This window comes from Xyrauchen texanus, chromosome 4 (assembly GCF_025860055.1).
Source record: "Xyrauchen texanus isolate HMW12.3.18 chromosome 4, RBS_HiC_50CHRs, whole genome shotgun sequence".
Taxonomy (NCBI): domain Eukaryota; kingdom Metazoa; phylum Chordata; class Actinopteri; order Cypriniformes; family Catostomidae; genus Xyrauchen; species Xyrauchen texanus.
The window spans coordinates 19,242,627-19,264,950 of NC_068279.1; the positions used below are offsets into that span (position 1 = coordinate 19,242,627).

Consider the following 22,324-nt stretch of genomic DNA (forward strand, 5'->3'; position numbering starts at 1 on the left):
CCAGTTGATGGCTTTCCAGGGCGTCAGGGCTTTTATACAGCCGTGATTCGCTCTGATCAAAAAGTGGCCCGAGCGCCACGCGTGAGTGGGGACACGGCTCTTGAGCCAGCGCTGGAGAGGACGCATGTGCAACAATCCTAGTTGGAGTTCAGCTGATGCCGAGGCCATGAGACCGAGCATTCTTTGAAAACGTTTGACGGCCGTTCTGAACGATGTTACAAGGCGTCGAATAGAGAGCGCGCGCTCTGATGAGAGGCACGCTGTCATCTGCACTGAGTCGAGCACTATTCCCAGAAAAGAGATATTCTGGCTGGGGGATAGCACGCTCTTTGCAAAATTGATTCTCAGACCCAGGCATTCTAGATGGCTAATAATCCAAGATCTGTGCGTCATTAACTGGTCCTCTGATTGTGCTATGATTAGCCAATCGTCGAGGTAATTCAGTATTCGCACTCTCAGGGGGGAAAGTGCCGCGTCCATACATTTCGTGAATGTACGGGGGGGCCAATGATAGGCCGAATGGTAGTACTGTGTACTGGTATGACTGTCCCTCGAAAGCGAATCTCAGAAAGGGCCTGTGATGAGGCGCTATCGAATGTGAAAGTAAGCGTCTTTCAAATCCACTGATAGAAACCAATCCCGGGCTGAACTTGCGCGAGGATATGTTTGGTTGTTAACATTCTGAACGAGCGAATCATTAAAGCTTTGTTCAGATGTCTGAGATCCAGGATGGGGCGAAGGCCACCCTCCTTTTTCGGGACGAGAAAATAGCGGCTGTAAAAACCCGCCTCGCTCAAAGAGGGAGGAACAGTTTCTATAGCGCCCTTCTCTATCAGTTTGAGCACCTCGGTGCGTAGAACATGTGACACATCTTTTCTCACTTTCGTCTCGACCACCGCTGAAAAGCGGGGTGTCTGCGCGCGAACTGAAGTGAGTATCCGTGTTTTATTATGTTCAAAACCCATTTCGGCATGTTGGGGATTTTTTCCCAGGCTTCTGCTCGCACAGATATGGGCTGAATGCTGGCTGGGGGCGTGTCGCAGTGACGTATGGGCCCCACCGGCAAATCGCTTTGTGCTAACACAGAGTCTACGGCTCTCAGAGGCGCAGGTGCGCGCTGAGCAGCCGTATTGAGTGCCGAGTGCAGGGGTGCGTGTGAGAGTACAGGCACGTGCGCTATCTCCGAGATGCTCACAGCATGAGTCGGAGAGATGCTTGCAACTGTATGAACAGTGTTTTGGGGTGGGGGTGCATACATCATAATAGGCACGCGCGCCAAATTCATAAAGCTTTCCGCATTTAGCGGGGAGTTTCTTTGCTCGCGCATTGCATCTGTGATGCTTGCGGCATGAAATAGAGAGCTGTTTGAAACTGTATGGGTAGCTGTGTGTAGGGGTGCGTGCAGTACAGCAGGCAAGCACGCTACACTTATAGTATTTCCCGTTTTTACTGGGGAAGTGTTTATAACTGTGGGAACAGTGCTTGTGTGTAGTGGTGCATACATGACAATAGGCACACAATCTACATTTTTGGGACATCCAGCCTGAACTGGGGAGGTATTTGGCACTGTTTGGACAGTACTGATATGTGGGAATGCGCACTTTAGTGTGGACATGTGAACCCTTAGTGACACAGGCAGAAAATGACTCTTTTCGTGATTTCTGTGTGTCGCCGTAAAAACGGCGTTTGATTACAGGTCAGCGAGTTTTATGACTGGCCCATTGACTGCTGTATAGACATTTCCAGCCGCCTGTAAGGGGACTGGGTAATGTTTTAGATGTTTGAGAGAGAGCGGTCCGGCTTTTGCGAGACACGTACTTTCTCTTTTTCTTCCTGTTGCTAGGAAGACTTACGAGGCTCCGTGTTCAGAGTGATTCTGGGCCGAGGACCTCGTTGCTCGTGCGGCTTTCTTTGGCCAGTGGAACGCAGCGGCGTCGAGCATCCTTTTCAGGTCTGCTCTTCGGCTGGGAGACGGGCGGCTCTGCCCTGGCTCGCTGCTGCTGCTGGGGCGGTTTCTGAGACGAGCTGGAGCGCTTGGGCAGGAAGTGATGCATAGCTTGCGAATCCTTCCGAGCCTCAGTGAAGCGCTCAGTGAATTCTCTCACCGCCGGTCCGAACAGGCCGCTTGGAGTGACAGGCGCGTCAAGAAATGGTGCCTTATCCGCGTCCTTCATCTCCGTTAGCGTTAGCCACAGATGGCGCTCAAGGATGGTCAAATTAGCCATGGCCCGGCCGATGGATTGGGCGGTGGCCTTTGTGGCTCGCAGGGCTACGTCCATAGCGCTGCGCAGGTCCTTGAAAGCCTCGGGTTCAGATCCAGACTCGTCCATGGTGCGGAGAAGTTTGGCCTGAAAAACTTGTAGGACCGTCATCGAATGCAGCGCTGACGCAGCTTGGCCAGCGGCGGCGTATGCGCGACCGGCGAGAGCTGAGGTGGTTCTGCAGGGCTTCGAGTGGTGAGAAGCTCTGGCCTTCCATCCAGCGGTGGAGGGTGGGCATAGATGGTTGGCCACGGTCTCCTCGAGGGGCGGAGTTGCCTCGTAGCCTCTTTCTCTCGCGCCGTCCACTGAGGAGAGCGAGGAAGAAAAAGAAGGCTTTAGGCGAGCAGAGTGCGGGGCTTTCCACAACTTTTTAGCTCATCGTGGACCTCAGGGAAGAAAGGAGAGGGTCTCTGTCGGGGGGCCTGCCGGCGCCCCTGCAGGAACCACTCCTCCAGCCGGCTGCGGGCGGGTTCTTCCGGGGAAGACCAGTCTAGCCCGAGGTCTTCCACGGCTTTTGACAGAATACGGACGATTTCCGAGTCCATGCTGGTGCCCGCGCCGTGTCCGCTGATGTCGATGGCGCTGGGTCGAACAAGCCCGGCCAGTCGCCGGATGCAGCGTCAAGAGAGAGGCTGTCATCCTTTCCATCGCCGTCCCCTGATGTGCCAAACGAGACGAGACCCACCGCTTTGTTGGAGGGGTGCAGGTCCGCCTCGTGAAGTGGACTGGCGGCGGGAGATTTCTGGTAGCGGTGATGTACGCGGGACTGAGCCGGGCGTGACGTCACCGAGTCGGCGTGCTCTGGCAGCCTCTGTGAGCGGCGCTTTTTCTTGCGCGGCTCGAAAGGAGGTGGCAGCACGGTGGAAGCCGGCTCGTTTGCGGTGAAAACGGCAAAGCGAGCGCGCAGCTCGGCGAGGCCCAAGGAGTCGCATTCGGGGCATCCGCCCTGAATGAGTGCAGCTTCTGCGTGGTCCAGACCCAGGCAGCGAGTGCAGATGTGCCGATCTCCGTCGTGAAGAGGGCCTCTGCACGAGGCGCAGGCTGAAGGCATTTGAAACAACGCCTTGGAAAATCACTCTTTTACTTTTAAAAGCGTCACGGGGGCGAGCGCTTGCAGTAAAGGATATGCGATGCACGCTGGATGGCGTAGCAGAAGGCTTCGAAGGCGGCTGAAGGCGCCGGCGTCCTCTTAGCAGTCCCGCTGTAAGCTTGTCAACGGCGGCGAAAGACTCCAACAATCCGGAGGATCCAGCGAAGAGAAGGTCTTCGCTGAAGGAGATTAAATCTAAAGGAACTCGCATGACGGGGTGCCCATTATATAGCCTGCCTATGCTAATTTCGGCAGGCTCTGAGCTGCAGCGCGCTGTAGCGCAGTCGAGCGCTTGGTTCGAGCAGTTGCCGCGGCACAGCCAATGACCGAGCTGCCTCGCTCATCGCTGTCTGCTGTGCAGCTGCAATGCGTTTTACATAAAGACTTCAATATTTCTCGAGAAACTGAGTTTTCCCATAGCGTAAGCTACTTACGCAATAGGAGAGACCTCTCGATAGGGAACCTGGTTATATCCTGCTGAGTAGCCTATACTCGAGGCAGAGAAACAGCAAGAGAAAGCTGTTGTTGTTGCTGACCCTGAGCTGCCTGAATATGACCGAAGCTTTGAGTCGGAACACTAATAAGATTAGTCACGACATCTGGATATTCTCTCTGCTAAATGTGACATGGCAAATCATTACATGAGATGACCTATATACACGTACATTTTGTATACAATGCTTAAGTAGCTTGTGAACAGGTTCGTTGAGCAATGGAGGAGTCAGAAGACAGAGAAGCAGGTTTGAAATCAGCACTTTAATTTCTTTCACGAACATACGACGGTCACCACCGTAGAAATGTAAACAAAAACAAAACAATATCACACTCAGTCTGTGGAGCTTTCTGGATCCACTCTCTCTCTCCCTCTCGACACTTGGCGTCCCTTTAAATGTCTCTCTTCACTTCAACAAGACACAGGTGTTAGAGAGCCTTACCGCTCGCTCTCTCTCTCCCACAGACCGACACACGACCATGCCACATAGCTGTATAACGCAGGGTTAAGAATATAGGGCATGTGAACATTTTATATTTCAAAACTTTATATTTAAAGACTGCCCCGGCCTTTCTGTGTGGAGTTTGCATGTTCTCCCCGTGTCTGCGTGGGTTCTCTCCGGGTACTCCGGCTTCCTCCCACCATGCCAAAAGACATGCAGGCTAGGTTAATTGGTGTCTCCAAAAAAATTGCCCTAGATGTGGATGTGGATGTGGAGGTGAGTGTGAGTGTATGTCTGTCTATGTGTGGCCCTGCGATGGACTGGCGACCTGTCCAGGGTGTCCCCCGCCTTTCGCCCAATGTTAGCTGGGATAGGCTCCAGCCCCCCGCGACCCTGTACACAGGATACGCGGTTGACGATGGATGGATGGATATTTAAAGACAGAACACATGCACGTTTGTTACGATCGTTTAACTTTTTATTTGTCATTTATTTATTGTCTCCTTTAACAGTGATAATGTTACATCTAAATATGGAGTTTACTTTTTTTTTTTAGAAGACAACATACTATGGTATAGACAATTATAATCTATAAAGTAAACATAAGAATCAATCAATAGTCCAATCAATTGAGAGAGAAAAAACTGCAGATGCTGGCTATGTTAGCGAGAATGGCTAATAAATCCACCGCTTTAACTGATCTCTAACTTCTTTATCTGAAGCAAACGCTGTTAAAGCACATTTAATGCTAATTAAATAAAAGGAAACAATCAACTTTACATACATGAGATCCACCTGCATGCCTCTGCTCGGCCATGATGTTTGAGCCGTGTCTCAAGCTAATGACTTAACTTCCAGGGAGGCATCACCGAGCCCGTTGTACACGCCCCAATCCCCTGACTCCACCCCCACGTCAAAACAGTGCCATAAAGTGAAACGCACAGAAAAGTGAAGCGCAAAGGCAAAACGGTATCACAAGCTCACACATGATGGAAATGCAGATTAAAAGGAGCATTGCAAAATAATTAGTAGGCATTGCAAAGAAAATGATGTGTGGCAAAATCATTGCTGCCTAAAAATCTGTTGCAGAGATAAAAAAGGATCAAAGTTCTTTAGTTTCTTTTACAACAGTCATTGATTTTTGCAATTAATTATATATTGGTTTTTGCTATATTTTATTTATATTTTGCAATTCTTTATTTTTGTTTGCAAAACTTTATTTTTTTCTCGATATTTTATTTTACGTTTGTGATACTTCATTTTTGTTTAAAAAAAAATTTTTTTTTTGCTCAATACTTTTTTATTTTGCAATACTTTATATTTTTGCAAATATATGTGGCATGGAATTGATCCCATACTAAAGACTTCTTATTCAAGGATTTGACACAACCTTCATACAACAATTTTCCAGAGGACGGAATTGAACCAATTAATATTAAATTGCTAGAATGTAACAATACACCTCGATGATCTTCAAGATTAGGTAAAACAGACAAGTTAGGAAAATAATCATCACAGTTTGGAGTAATTAATCCTAACATATATTCTTCTAACAATTTACTTTCTTCAAATGCAATTACAGAATTCCACTTCTCAAGTAATTTAGAGACTATGCGAGTTGACTTTATTCCCAAATGTCCAACTGTTGAGTCAACATCTTTAAGTCTTGGACCAGCCAGCTGTATTAAGTGTCCAAGAGTTGTCACTCCAGATTTCACAAAAGTCTGTTCCAATGCAGGGAATGTTCTATCATAAGATATATCCAAGTGTGATCCATGAATTAGGGGTTCCTTTAACAGCCAATGTAAAGAACTTGTAGCACTGAGTTTTTTTTACAATAAACAGAGTCCAGACTTTAAATACATTCCAATAAAAGACTGGCAAATTAGATAAAGACATCGTCTGTGGGTTCATCCAAAACAAAGATCTGTCCAGTCCTAGACCTTTATAACTCTGTAAAGTGGCACATGCTACATGTTTCCAACTTGAGTCCATTGGGCCAGTTTAAAGTCTTTGCACAAATTGGACCCTAAAAGCAGCTGTTCTGCTCTGTACATGTACAAGTCCATGTCCTCCTTTTTCTTTTGGAAAGTACAAAACAGCCTTATTCCAAAAAAAGTCAATTAACATAGATTGTATTTTTGACAATACATCTAGTGGAGGATCAACACAGGCTAATTTATGCCATAAAGCAGATGCTACTAGGTTGTTGATGACCAGTATACAGCCTTTATAAGATAATTTTGGAAGTAAAAACTTCCATTTATCTAAGCGACCTTTTACTTTTTCAACAATTCCATCAACATTTTTTTGCATAAACATTGAGTCTCCTAAAAACACACCCAAGTACTTAAAACCTTCTCTGGACCACATTGATCCTTCTGGTAGTTTTGGCAATCCATTTGACCATTACCAACCAAAACAGCCTCACTTTTAGACTTTTAGTTTACTTTTGTAGCAGAGATCTTCTTAAAATCTTTTAATATTTCCAGCATTAAATCAATGTCTCTCTGTCCATTAATTAGCACAACAACCTCATCAGCATAAGCTGATAATTTAAATATATTTTTGCACTTAGGAAGTTAAAAATTTTCTTAGCTTACATAAAAGGGGCTCTATTGCCAAAGTGTACAACATTCCTGACAGAGCACAACCTTGTCTGACACCTCTATATACTTTAAAAGGAGCACATAAATTCCCATTAATTTTCAATAAACTTTCAACGTCACAGTACAAAGCTTTAATCATAGAAACAAAATTAGGCTTAAAACCAAAAGATGTTAAAACATCCCACAAATAATTATGTTCAATTCTGTCAAAAGCCTTTTCTTGATATACTGACACTATACTAAGTCAAGTTTAAGATTATTGCCGATGACCAAAAAACTTGAATAAAACTAATATTATCAAAAATAAATATTTTTGGAACGCAGTAAGTCTGATCAGGATGTATGACATTTTCTAAAACTTTACCTAATCTATTAGCTAGAACTTTACAAAGCAATTTATAGTCACTACACAACAAACTCACTGGTCTCCAATTTTTTATCTCATTCAAATCACCCTTTTTCGGCAACAGAGCAAGAATAGACCCACAATATCTCAATGGTAGTCGTCCCTTAACCAAACTATCATTGAGCAACTCTACTAGATCTATACTTATCTCTGGACAAAAAGTTTTATAAAAATCAACTGGTAGGCCATCAATTCCTGGAACTTTGCCACATTCCATACTTTGGAGAGCTTTATTCAATTCATTAAATGTTACAGGCTTAAGTTCAAAATTAGCTTCATCAGAAACCTGGGACAAGTTATCAAAAAAACATTATCAACAGTAATTCCATGCATGAGCTCACTTTTATACAAATCTTCATAAAAACTGACTGCCCTCTTTCGAATTTCAACAGGATCAGACATCAATACTCCAGTATCTGAGTGTAAGGAATGAATAAGCCTTTTTTGTCAGTTTTGTTCTCCAAATTATATAAAAATTTAGAAGAAACATCCATTAACTCTATATTCTGGAAGCGTGACCTAACTAGAGCTCCCTGTGTAACCGTATCCATCAGATTGGCTAAAGAGCTTTTCTTTTCTTTAAATCTCTTGAAAAGTGTTGACTAACCAGTACATCAACAATTTCTTGTAAATCCCAATAACTCTCTCTCTAATGTTTTAATTGTACTAATTATGCCTCCTGTGATGTTGAAAGTATATTGTTGACACAATTGCTTAATTTGTGCCTTTACAAGGTTCCACCATTGCTGTAGGGACTGGGAAGAAGACTTTGTGGATCTAAAATGATTCCAAAATTATTACAAAATCTCTTTAAAATGCTTAATCGCACATCAAGTTATTATTTAAATGCCAATAAGCACTTGCGGTTTGCGGTTACAACACATTGTACTAATCTATGGTCAGAAAAATTGACTGGAGTAATGGAGCAACTTCTAAAGAAATTAAACTGGTGTTTATAACCATAAAATCTATCCAATCTAGCAAGGGATAGTAGATTGTTATATGCATGAACCCATGTATATTGTCTCTGAGAATTATGAAAATTCCTCCACACATCAACGATCTCATGAGCTTTTATTACTTCAATGAGTCGCTTACATGATGGCATGTGAGGTTCAACATGATTCCGATCCATAACATGTTCAGTACAATTAAAATCACCACCAATTGAGCACTTTTCTAGGTGGCTCAACATAATGCAATGGCTGGTCACCTCAAGCTCTAAAATACTCAGCAAGTGGCAAGGGCCCTTTGAGGTCACAAGGCGAGTCAGAGATCTCGATTATGAGGTTAAGCGAATGGATAAGGGCAGAGCACGTCAAGTTTAGCATCCCAAACTCCTAAAATCACGGAGGGAGGCGGTCCCTGTGGCCTTGGCGATGGTAGTTCCTGAGAGGGCAGAACTTGGGTCAGAGGCCCTGTGTGGAGACCACCTCTCACCGTCACAGATCACAGAGGTAGCCAAGTTGCAAGCAGAATTTGTGGACATGTCCTCGCCTCTCCCTGGTTGTACAAACCTCATAGAACACCAAATCGAGACCGCCCCAAGAACGGTGGTTCGTAGCTACCCCTATCGTCTTCCTGAACACAAAAAAGGTAGTTCAGGAAGAATTAGAGTCAATGCTTGAGATGGCCGTAATGGAAGAGTCACACAGCGATTGGGCCAGCATAGTGGTTCTGGTACCTAAGAGCGACGGGTCGGTATGATTTTGTGTGAACTATCGAAAAGTGAATGCAGTGTCTAAATTTTACACATACCCAGTGCCCCGGATTGACGAATTGGTCGATCGGTTGGGTGCGGTTATTGGCAGATCCAATTACCTCCAATCTCCTGAGAAAAAACTGTGTTTTCCACACCGTTCGGTTTACACCAATTTGTGACCTTTCGTTCGGTTTGCTAGGGGCCCCGCCACGTTCCAGCGTCTCATGGACAAAATTCTCAGGCCACACACAGCATATGCTACTTATCTAGATGATATCATAATTTATAGTAATGATTGGTGGCAGCACATGCAACATCTGAGACTGGATCTGAACAGTTGAACTTCTCTTTAGGAGGACAGAATTTATAACTCCAAATGTACAAATTAACTTTCTAAGTGTATACAAGTGTATCTCAGGACATCTCATCTTAATCCAGGAACATTTCACACAAAGTCGTATTACTTCGCTGAGTTAACCCTATAAAATGCACAGAATGCATTTGGACCAGACTGTAAACAATACCTAGCCTTGCTAGATAATCTGAAACATTTGAATATGATGTAATGACCTATGATCACTTTTATAACTGACAAATTAGTGATTATAGGCTGATGTACCATTTAAAATATGTGTAGTGATTTGCAATCGCTTAAAACTGACAAATCAATGATTATAATCTTTAAACTTGTGTTATTCAAAATATTTTACTAAGAATGGTAATTATTCATGATAAAGCACATTATGTTTACTATCGATTAAGATTATTTTTGCATTTCAGGAACGTTTATGTAAATTAAATTTATCCAAGATATAAAATGTATGCTTAAACATACTATTTCGAGCTGGAATTTTTAAGAATCCTTTACACAAGGGATTGTAAATCATCTTTGAAAAGGAAGAAGGCAGTTGACCATGTGACTCCGAAAGTCAAGTCAAGTCATTTTTATTTGTACAGTGCCTTTCACAACATACATAATTTCAAAGCAGCTTTACAGAATATCAGGCATTAACAGAAGATAAAACTGTAATATCTATAATGTCTTAGATCATCATTGTGTAGTTTGATAAAATACGATTGTGAATAGTTTTTATAAAATAAGTAATTCAATAATAATTTATTGAACACAAAACTCCATAAAATGTTGGTTAATGGAGTAAAATAACCTTGGGAGAAACCAGACTCACTGTGGGGGCCAGTTCCCCTCTGGCTAACATCATGAATATAATGCCAATATAACTTATGTATAGTGCAAGTCATGGTTTAAAATTATTAAACCAAACAAGTGTTAAGGGTCAGTGTTTAAACAAAGATTTTGCATAAACTGTAAAATTAACAGTTTATACAAATGTCTTTGAAGTCCATCCTAGATTAACTGCAGAAGTTCACATAGATGCAATTGTCCTTGTTAGTTGGCCGATGAAGTGTTTTGTTGGTAATCATTTGATAGTCTATGTATTCCATTTCAAGAGTGTAGTCCATCATTATACCGAGGTGATGCAGGCAGAGATCAGTTAGGTGCATTGCAGTTCAACCTGGCCGGTAATTTAATTGAGGTCTATCCTAAATCCAAGGTTCAGGCAATGGCATATGAAGTATCCCCTGTCTTATGGTTAAATTTGGCATAAATTCATCCTATGAAGTCCTTAATAGGCTTCTATAATAATATTAATAGACTGAAGTGATGTTTGGCTGGCACTGGCTGCTATTAGTCATCATCACACAGTGGCACGTAGCAGTGGAGTCAAACAAGAAGCAGGAATGCAGCTGGATCCAGTCTGATCTGGTGACCTCAGGATAGGAGTCTCGAGGTTGAGACAGGGAAACAAATAAAATAATATTAGCATAGATGCCATTAAATTTATTGCAGAGTTATAGATCAAGATCACTGTGTCTGGTTCCAGCAGACCTAACTAAAGCAGCCTAATTGTGAGTTAAAGGATAAGTAAGGTGTATGCCAGGCTAAATAGATGAGTCTTTAGTCAAGACCTAAACTGAGTAGGTGTGTCTGCATCTCGAACAGTGTTAGGGAGACTATTCCATAGTTTAGGAGACAAATATGAAAAGGATCTACCTCCTTTTGTGGATTTTGCTATTCTAGGAACTATTAACATGCCAGAATTTTGCGATCATAATGAACGTGATGGAATATAGTGTGGTAGAAGGTCATTTAAATATTGCAGATCTTGCAATATTTATATATCTACAGCCAGAACCAAAGTGTGCGTGTTGCTCTCTGTACTGCCCGCATATGAAACAGTATCTACTGGCTTCTCTTTCTCACTGACCTCCACTAGCATTCGGATGCGTGTATCTAACTCATTAACCTTCTCTGTCAGCCTGAATAATTCCATACATTTATCACATGTAAATCCCTCACTGCTGACAGAAGAGGCCATTGTAAACATGTGACATGCAATGCAGAAAGAAATAACATGAGCGGATGCCATGACATACCTCAGTTGTTTGTTGTTGTTGGTTGTTCCTGAGCAATTAGTGTTTGAGATCGATGTAAATCCCTCACACAATTGGTTGTTTGTTGATTGTTCTTGATAAGCGGTGCTTTGAGACTGATGCAATAATCCGTGTAACACAGAAGAGAAAAATGGGTGCGCGCTATAAAATGCATGCAGTTTAATCATGATAAAAATAGAAAGTGGATGCAAATTGATTTAGACTCAAAGAAGTATGAATGGTGCTTAAGGCATTGTCTACAGACTCCATAAAGTTCCTTTTCTTTGTATAGATAAATTCTACTCAATTCACTCGGTTCACTTTACTCACCAACCTGTTTCATGTTTGTATGTATTAGATTTGTTTTTATGTTTATATTAGTAATAAAGTCTTGTTTGTATTCAAATATCATTTGACTGTGGTATATTTTGATAAATAATATCAACTCTCATTTGATATTATAATACAAAGTAATTAATTAGTAACAGTAATCAAATTACTTTGTTTAAAAAAAGTTATATAATACATCACATTTTAAATTATTGTAATCAGATTACAGTTACTGACATTAAATTAAGTTAATAACTTTTAAAGTAATTTTAAGGGAGAAAGATGCAACCTAGTTTCATAGAATGAACTTTACTACAGCTACATTTTTGCAAACTGACTTTATGCGTTCTAAGTTTTGCCAGAATTTCCTGGTGAAATTAACACTAGAGGTGAACCAACTGCGAGTTTCATTTACTTTCACACAAATCACAACTGCAACGGCTAATAGTGTCTTTATTAACTCTTATTTTTCACACTATTACTCACACACTGCTATGTTATGATATCAAAACACTTTTACTATAAAATATACTTTGAAAAACTACACATTTTAGTGCTTGCATTACATATCCACCCACATTTACACACTTTTTCCAATGTGAATAGCTTCCGCAGTAGCTCACCTAACCTCGGTAGCTCACTTGACCTCACCTCACTCGGCATACAGCGGGTCCAGGCTGTTTGAACCCAGCCAAACAGGGAAGCTGACACATGAGACAAAAGTATCATTAATGTTGCATTTGCTTTTTCCACACTATCGTTTGGATGTTGATTTAGGGTAAGGATGTCTGTTTTGTTTACCTTTCATTTGCATTTACGACACTTTCTGTAAGGTTTATGTGTTGGTTAAGGGTAAGGATGTAGGTTTTGTTCACCTCTCATATGCTTTTAAAACACTACTTACATTAAAGTTTTAGGTTAGGGAGGTATGTGTTACTCATTAAAACCTCCATCTAATATTCAACTTAAAAACCTTGTTTGATTACAACACAATTTCACTTGCTTTTGGTGCCCCCCACTGGAGATTTCACTAAGAAACTGCAGCCAAACGTGTAATGAAGCACGCAATTTAGATTTGCAAAAATGTTGCCTCGGTCATGTAATGTTCATGAGATCAGGCTGGAAATGTGTGTATGACAATGAACAATGGAAGAAATCTATTGTTTCTGCCATCACAACAACAACAACAACAACAACAAAACTTTTAAAGATGCAGAAATTTTAATGTGTATTTAAATGTGTAACCAGTATTGTTACCACAACTCAAATTAATTAATTTAAACAACTTTTAGTTGGAGAACATTTTAGATGTCCCAGTTTCAGTGTACAAGCTGTCTAAAAATGTACTGTATGCAATGTTTAGGCCAACAGACTCCTCTACTGTCTACTGTCAGGCGAAGCTGAGGGAGATAAATCGTGTCACAAACTGCAGTACCATAAAATACAACCAAGGTGAAGGCCAGGGTTCCAAGAAAGGCACTGCTACTGTCTTACCATGAACAATCGTGCTGAGTCTGATCTAATTTGTCAGCTTCATTAATTAAAAGACAATTCACAACATGACAGCTAAGCTGTAAAAGTTGGATTAAAGATTGACTAGTGAATGCTCTCATAATGAACATTTCATTAAAGGGGTCATGACATGGGTTTTTTTATTGTATTATTATGTTCCCTTAGGTGCAATTATAGTATTCATATATTTTTTTTTAAGAAAAACTTTTAAAATCTAGTGATTTATGACCTTTTCCCACCCTGTTTCTCATCCTCTGATTCAAACAGTCTGTTTTGGGGGCGTTTTCCATTTAAGACTTCAGTGTTAACGCCCACTGTTATGATTGGCTAACGTCAGTGCCTATGTATCAATTATTGACGCCCCCAGCCAGAACAATATGCAAGTAAACTAAGTAAAAACACTGTGATTATTCATAATGAATGAAATTGCGCTTTAAAAAGTAGTTTAAAGTTTAAAATAGATTACTTACAGTTTGCGTCGTCGTTGTTCCCAGAATAGTCGGCACGGACTTATCTTTGAGCAACAGTTTTCTGGCAAAGCCAGCATCATATTGAGATTTGTTCTCAAAACAGTCATCCTTAAAATGTACAGAACAAACGCTTAAGTTAACACTGCCGTGACTGGGACGTCCGCAAAAAATAAACTGCATCCATTTTTCCCTGACGTCTGGATCTTTCGGCAGCTTATTCAGAGGTTTTGTTTGACCACAGCCAGGAACAGCACATCTGTGTGGCATCGTAATTTTCCTGTGCACAAGTAGTCTCTGTCAGAGCTCGCTGTCCATCGACTGAACACTTGTGAGGCGACGGCGATACTGAAATGAGCGTAGTTGTCTTGGCGCTTAAAGCGTAGTTATCTTGTGCTGGAGGCGGTCATATGCAAACGCTGGTACGTCACTTCTAACCGTCACGTCACTTCTAACCATGAATCCAGAACGAGCTGTATTTTGAGCTTGATTAAATAAATGATTCGTTTAGAATGGGGAGGACGTCTTAAAATATTAAACTTGCAGGACGTTTTAATGATACAAAGACCTCTTATATACCAAAAGATCAAGGCAAATTTGGTTTCTCATGTCATGACCCCTTTAAAACCGTGATGGATCTTAAGGAGTCTGGAATAGCTTTAACCATGGTTACATCTATGACATTGGCTCTTTCACGGTGGCATGTTCTTCTGTCGAGTTGGATTCAATTTACTATGTACCTTGCAATATCTGAGCTCTCTGACATCAGGTATGATGCTTAAAAAAACTGTGTTTTAAGAGCCCCTGTCACATTATTATTGTGTTTTCTCCTTGGATTCTTATTTTGAAATGTATTACTGGCATCTTTGTCATGTCTTTGTCGTTGTGACAATAAAGTGATTTGATTTGATTTGATTTGATTTGGTTTTGATTTGATTTGATGTCTGGTTTCCTGTTTAACTTGCTCATAGTTTTGAGCTTTGTCTCGTTTAGCATATCAGTCCTCATGTTTCTTTTGTTCTTTGTCAGTTCTTGATTGTATGTCGTGTGTTATTTACCAGCATAGTGCTGTTGAGTTCGTGTTATCTTAATTGTTATTTATTCTTCTGTTGTTGCAGAGGTAGAAAGAGTACTGAAAAATCATACTCAAGTAGATGTACTGTTACTTCAAAATAAATTTAGTGTGTGTAGATTAAAAGTAGCTGTCCTAAAAATCAAGTAAGAGTAAAAGAGTAGCTCATTTAAAAGTACTCATGAGTAGCGAGTATGTTGCAAAACCTATTCCCCATTATAATGAAAACTGTATGCCAACTTTTAAAATACATCACTTATCTATGATAAACACTACATGAATCTGATTCCAAAAAATAAAAGGGAGACATGATAACAGAAATGAAAATATTACAAAGTTATTTTCAATACACTGATCACCATTTTAAATCATAATGTATGAAACAATTACATTCAAATCAGTTTATGTGTAGGGTCTAAATTTCCCTTAATTCCAACAGAGCATTATTGTTGTGCAAAAAACACGTTCAAACAATGTAAGCAATGCATGAAAAAATGCTAAATAAGCAGGATCACTTAGCATGTCACGTCCTGCACAATAGAGGAGATAGAGCAGGCATGGGAAAAGTTGTTTGGCACAGGGGCTACATCACACTTAAAAAGGAATTATTCACTCAAAAATGAAAATTCTCTCATCATTTACTTACAATCATGCCATCCTGGATGTGTATGAATTTCTTCTGCAGAACACAAATTAAGATTTTTTTAGAAGAATATGTCAGCTCTTTTGGCCCATACAATGAAAGTTAATCGGTTAAATCAAATAAATCAGCATAAAAGTAGTCTAATCCATGTGCCTCCAGTGGTTTAATCCATGTCTTCAGAAGCGATATGATGGATGCGGTGAGAAATTCTTAATTCCTTTTTTTACTATTAATTCTCCTCCCTGCTCAGTCAATCTCCACTTTATATTTCACTTTCTTCTTGTGTTTTTGGTGATTCACATTCTTCATGCATATCGCCACCTACTGGGCAGATAGAAGATTTTCTAGCGAAAATGTTAAATGTTAACGTTAAACATAAATATTGATCTTTTTCCTCACACACATCACATATCAATTCTGAAGTCATGGATTAAACCACTGGAGTTGTACGTATTACTTTTATGCTGCTTTTATGTGCTTTTTGGAGCATCAAAATGTTGGCACCCCTTGACTTTGAATGGACCTACAGAGCTGAAATATTCTTCTAAAAATCTTAATTTGTGTTCTGAAGAAAGAAAGTCATAGACAGATGGCATGAGGGTGAGTAAATGATAAGATAATTAAAATTTTTGGGGGGCCACATTGTCCTCCTTTTGAGATACAATGTTCAACATTGATTTAGTTATTGTATCTTTTAAGCCAATAAATAGTTGTGTTCTCATTCTAATGCATGATGCACAATTTTCTGAAGTTTGTGACTGGTGGAATGTTCTGCTGAAGTATTCCTCTAGAAATGTTGATACTTTTCTATCTTTATGAAGGGTAAGTATAATTATAAATAATTTTATCATCTCTACTTTCCTGGTAATTTTTAAATACTAATTAACACACTCCCTACATCAGGGGTTAGTATTATTAAAAAACAAACAATATAAAAAATATATATTATTATTAAAAATGTCACTGTTTTAATCTATTACATTAATACTTCTAAAGCTACTCAAGTTATTCGGCCAAAGGTAGTGAGTGGTTTTCTCATTTCCTTGTTAATGTTGATTGATTAATAGCCTTTATATGATATAGCCTACTAGACAGTGCTCAAATCGGTTATGTGTACACTTCAAGTCCAATATTTTGATGAAAATATGATTTTTGTCCCACTGTTTAAATTCACTTTAGACATTTAGACGACTCGGAAAATGCTGATTCTTCGGTGTCTCCATCCGGCCTTTTTGGCAGCTCTGTGAATAGATTTTATGAGCGCTACATCATGACTCAGCAACACTCACAGGCTTTGAGACATTTTATGCCAAAACGGAGCAGTACTTCATCACAACCGGCTCGCTCCCGCTCTGTCTTGGGCCAGCGCTCACACCTGCTGCCTCAGTGCAAGACCTGCACCGAAAGGAAAACCCCCCCTGCATAGCAAAAGCACTCCTGACACACAATGCTGTTCCATTCTTCCCAACTGCTGTTTGTCAAGAAAGGAATATTGTTGTTCAAAATATTGTTCAATATGTTGTTTTTGTGTCTCACATTCATGCTGTAAAGAAAGACGCATAAAAGAGTACAGCGCCCACTTCGACCACTTCAAAGCCCACACATTATGCACATCCGCTTCCCAATGTGAGTGGTGCATTATATCACACAATGAACAAACCAAATTGCCCTCTGTCCAGTTAAACGGACTCGTGGCGAGCCTTTATGGGCATTTCCAACTGGATGCTAAAAACTATTGAATAAGGTTATACGATCCAATTTGCACATCAGCCGCCCCATTTCAATGTTGTCCTGTCCTCCACTGTTCCGTCTGAAGACGTGCCAGTGTTACGAACTGAACACACAATCTTCTCGCAAAGAACACTATAGAGGTTGTTTCAGATTCATTAGTAAGCCTGCTGTCCTCATGGGTGTGTCAGAATTGGGTGTTTAAAATGATCAAACACGGTCATACAATTCAGTTTGTTTGCCGGCCACCTCGCTTCACTAGTGTTGCAGACAGAGATTCACAGTCTCCTCACAAAAATACAAATAAATACGACAGAGACTGCCCCAGACTGCAACAAACACAGTGGATTTACAGCCATTAATTCCTCATTCTAGAGAAGGACAGCGGGCTTTGGCCCATTCTTGTTCTGAGACGCTTGAAACGTGCACTCGCGATGTGCCCACTCAAAATGTTAACTCAGAAACAGATCTTTTCGCACATCCGTCCTCAGGACTAGTTTGTGTCAATATATCTGAAGGACGCATACATCATGTCGCGAATGTAAGGCAATGAAGGCAGACGAAGGTTGAGGATCCAAATGCAGCTTACTTTATTGTTAACAAAAACACAAAGGAAAACCCTCAGTGGGGAAATAAACATAAATAGAGAACTCGGGCAGGGAACACAGACCAGGATAACAACATTCACAAACATTCAACGACTGACAGAGACTGAACAAACAGACAGGGTTTAAATACAAAAACATGGGACAAAGGGGCCAATGAACAAACAGAACACAAACTAGATGACAAGGTGATTAACAGAAACCAAAGGCAAATTAACAAGGGCAGGTGAAAACAATGACAGAGAACACGAATGCTAACAAGGAGACTATGGAGTTAAACAAAGGACAAAAACTCACAAAAACAAAATGAGGGCACCAGGGGCAGACAGGCAGACCAGGGGGGCACAAGAGCAAGAGGGCAGTCCAAGGGGCACAGAGGGCAGGCAGGAAGTCCAAAGGGACAACGAGTGGCAGACAGACAGTCCAGGGGGGGCCAAGATTGGCAGACAGGCAGTCCAAGGAGGCCGAGAGGACAGGCAAGCAGTCTATGGGGGCACAAAGGGACAGGTTTAGGGGGCCAGGGAGGTATCGACCGGGCAGGGACAGGTTTAGATGGCCCGGGGGCTGGCCATAAGGCAAGGGCCGGCTCAGGGGGCCTAGGAGGAGGCCACAGGATAGAGGCCGGTTTTGGTGGCCTGGGAGATGGCTGTGAGCCAAGGGCCGGTTCAGAGGACCTGGGACGTGGCCACAGGACAGAGGCCGGTTTTGGTGGCCTAGGAGATGGCCATGGGGCAAGGACCGGTTCAGGAGGTCTGGGAGCTGGCCTCAGGGCAAGGACAGGTTCAGGAGGCTTGGGGCCTGGCCGCAGGGCAAGGACAGGTGCAGGAGGTCTGGGAGCAGACCTCAGGGCAAGGACGGGCTCAGGTGGCCTGGGAGCTGGCCACAGGGCAAGGATAGGTTCAGGAGGCCTGAGAGCTGGCCACAGGGCAGGGACAGGTTCAGGAGGCCTGGGAGTTGACCACGGGATGTGGGTAGGCTTGGGGGTCCTGGGTGGTGGCCACAGGATAGGGGCCGGCAGTGCCGCATGAGGCGGAGCCAAGGAGGACTTCGGAGGCGGAGCCGTAGAAGACTTGGGAGGCGGAGCCGAAGGAGGCGTAGGCAGGACCGTGGGGGGCTTAGGAGGCGGAGCCGAGGGAGGCCCAGGGGGCGGAGCCGAGGGAGGCCCAGGAGGCGGTGCTGAGGGAGGCCCAGGAGGCGGAGCTGGGAGAGGCGGAGCCGGGAAGGAACTAGGAGGCGTCGGAGGCGAGGCTGAGGGAGGCTTCGGAGGTGGAGCCGGGAGTGGGTCTTGCGGCGGGGCCGTGGGAGGCGGAGCCGTAGGAGGCTCGGGTGGCGGAGCCATAGGAGGCTCCGGAGGCGGAGCCATAGGAGGCTCGGGAGGCGGAGCCGTAGGAGGCTCGGGTGGCGGAGCCGCAGGAGGCTCGAGAGGCGGAGCCGCAGGAGGCTGAGCCATAGGAGGCAGAGCCGTAGGAGGCTCGGGAGGCAGAGCTGTGGGAGGCTCGGGAGGCAGAGCCATAGGAGGCGGAGCCCTGGAAGGCTCGAGAGGCCCGAGGGGCGGGGCCCTGTTAGGCTCGAGAAGCTTGAGGGGCGGAGCCCTAGAAGACTCAAGGGACTTGGGAGGCGGAGCCCTGGAAGGCTCGAGAGGCTCGAGAGACTTGAGAGGCGGAGCACTGGAAGGCTCGAGGGGCTTGAGAGGCGGAGCCCCAGGAGGCTCGGGAGGAGGAGCTCTGGAAAGCTCGGGAGACTTGAGAGACGGAGCCCTGGAAGACTCGAGAGACTTGAGAGATGGAGCCCTGGGAGGCTCGGGAGGAGGAGCCCTGGAAGACTCGAGAGACTTGAGAGGCGGAGCCCTAGGAGGCTCAGGAGGAGGAGCCCTGGAAGACTCGAGAGACTTGAGAGACGGAGCCCTGGGAGGCTCGGGAGGAGGAGCCCTGGAAGACTCGAGAGACTTGAGAGGCGGAGCCCTAGGAGGCTCGGGAGGAGGAGCCCTGGAAGACTCGAGAGACTTGAGAGACGGAGCCCTGGGAGACTCGGGAGAAGGAGCCCTGGAAGACTCGAGAGACTTGAGAGGCGGAGCCCTAGGAGGCTCGGGAGGAGGAGCCCTGGGAGGCTCGGGAGGAGGAGCCCTGGAAGACTCGAGAGACTTGAGAGGCGGAGCCCTAGGAGGCTCGGGAGGCAGAGCTCTGGAAAACTCGGGAAGCTCAGAAGGCAGAGTACTAGGAAGCTCGGAAGGCGGAGCTCTGGAAAGCTCGGAAGGCTCGAAAGGCAGAGTACTAGGAAGCTCGGAAGGCGGAGCTCTGGAAAGCTCGGAAGGCTCTTGGACGGTCATGGCTACTGGCGCTGGCTCTTGGACGGTCATGGCTACTGGCGCTGGCTCAGGGACGGTCAAGGCTACAGGCGCTGGCTCAGGGACGGTCGAGGCTACAGGCGCTGGCTCACTGACTTCTGAGGCGACAGGCACTGGCTCACTGACCTCTGAGGCGACAGGCTCTGGCTGGGTTACCGTGGTATGCACCGGCTTGGGTGCGCTGGGCGCTGAGGGCAGAGCCAAGAGGGGTTTAGGGCATGGGGCTGCGGCAGGCGGAGGCTGGAGAGCAGAGACCTTTCCCCTTCTCCTCTTCCTCCAGGCTGATGCGACTGGCGAAGCTGGGACGCTGTTCCTGGTCAGCGTGGCTTCAGGTTCGCTGGCCGTGGCTGGCAAGGGCTCCGGCTCGCTGACGGTGACATGCGTGGGCTCCGGCTCGCAGACCGGGCAGGCATGGGCGCAGGCTCGCTCACCGTGACATGCATAGGCTCTGGCCCGCTCACCGTGACATGCGTGGGCTCTGGCGGGCAGGCGTAGCAGGGAGAGCCTGGGACGGCTGAAGAGTCTCCACAGTACGTGGGGAGGTAGGGTCCTTTCCAGCATGGCCCACGGTGAACGGGGAGCCGCACAACAATAAGGTCAACTCCAGGAAGTCGCGGAGAGTCCAGCCGCGTGATGCCGGCGGCAGCCGCTCCTTCAGCCAGCCACTCAGGTTTTCCCTGTAGAAGACCACATTGAGGTGTCCGGGAAGTCCGCAACAGCCGCAAGACCAAGGAAGTCACGGACGTGGGCCTCAATCGGACGGTCCTCTTGCCTCAGGCAGAGCAGGTGGTATCTGGCACGTAAAACCGCTGGATCCATGGGGGTCAGTCGTTCTGTCACGAATGTAAGGCAATGAAGGCAGACGAAGGTTGAGGATCCAAATGCAGCTTACTTTATTGTTAACAAAAACACAAAGGAAAACCCTCAGTGGGGAAATAAACATAAATAGAGAACTCGGGCAGGGAACACAGACCAGGGTATCAACATTCACAAACATTCAACGACTGACAGAGACTGAACAAACAGACAGGGTTTAAATACAAAAACATGGGACAAAGGGGCCAATGAACAAACAGAACACAAACTAGATGACAAGGTGATTAACAGAAACCAAAGGCAAATTAACAAGGGCAGGTGAAAACAATGACAGAGAACACGAACGCTAACAAGGCGACTATGGAGTTAAACAAGGGACAAAAGTGAAAACTAAGGTGTGCAAAAGTGACAAAAATGGCAAACAAAAGGGCAACAGTGAAACAAGACAAGGTATACATAACACATCATGTACCAATCGCACTGTGGTACAGGAGGCTTTTTAGATTTGTGTTTAGACGGTGTATCAATTTAAAGTTCTCCGTTTCATATCTGGCTCCCCACACATTCATGAAATGTATCGATGTGGCATTTGCCCCATTGAAAATTACATCGTGACTGGTTATCACTAGCCAATCAGTGGCACTACTGAGTGACCACAGAGACTTGCTGTTCAGTTTCGACCAAGATTACAGAGATATAATCTATATTATTACACACCACCATTTAAACGTTTTAGACATTTTTGTTTATGAAAAACAAAAACAAAAAGCTGATGCTTCTCTTCACCTTGGATGCATTAAATTGATCAAAAATACTAGCAAAATCATTAGAAATATTGCAATTTATTATTACTGTTTGAAATGAGTGTTTTATGTTTTTATTTATAATAAAAATTTAAAATGTTCCCATGATGGCAAAGACCCTTTTTCAGCTCTCATGCAGTCTTCTAAGAAAATAATGTGTCACATAATCCTTAATAAATAATTTAATGTGTACAATTAGTACTAAAGTAATATTTCTTTGTTAGAATGTTTAAAATGGTTGTGCTACTTAATGAAGTGTGGAAATCGCAATATAGTGTATTTTTCCTGCTGAGGTATTGAGCACACTTTCCCTAAACATGTTCCTTCTCAAATGTATCAATCTATTGTTCTTTTCAGAGATATTCCATACACTTCTGTTTTGAAAGAATGAAACAAATTTGATATAACAGGACAGAGTGAGAAGTGGACAACCCAGATGCACAGTATATGCCAAACATTTGCATTGCTGCAAGAAGAGGAAAAGCTTTGAACTTTAGTTCATCCTTAAACTTCAAACCTTGAGCAATGAGTGTCCAGTGCTATGACC

General features: G+C 43.7%; 1 protein-coding gene across 3 annotated transcripts in view; it reads right to left on the reverse strand.

The window, feature by feature from the left end:
* Nucleotides 1–22,324, reverse strand: part of LOC127643227 (whirlin-like) — a 144,464-nt gene that overhangs the window by 5,984 nt on the left and 116,156 nt on the right. Inside the window, exon 12 of one of the 3 annotated variants that reach the window (XM_052125868.1) lies at nucleotides 12,411–12,491. The exons of the other annotated variants lie outside the window; for them this stretch is intronic. Within the exon in view, the coding sequence (XP_051981828.1) occupies nucleotides 12,435–12,491 (57 nt within the window). The 3' untranslated portion in view covers nucleotides 12,411–12,434. The remainder of the gene's footprint in view (nucleotides 1–12,410; nucleotides 12,492–22,324) is intronic. 3 annotated transcript variants of the gene reach the window in all.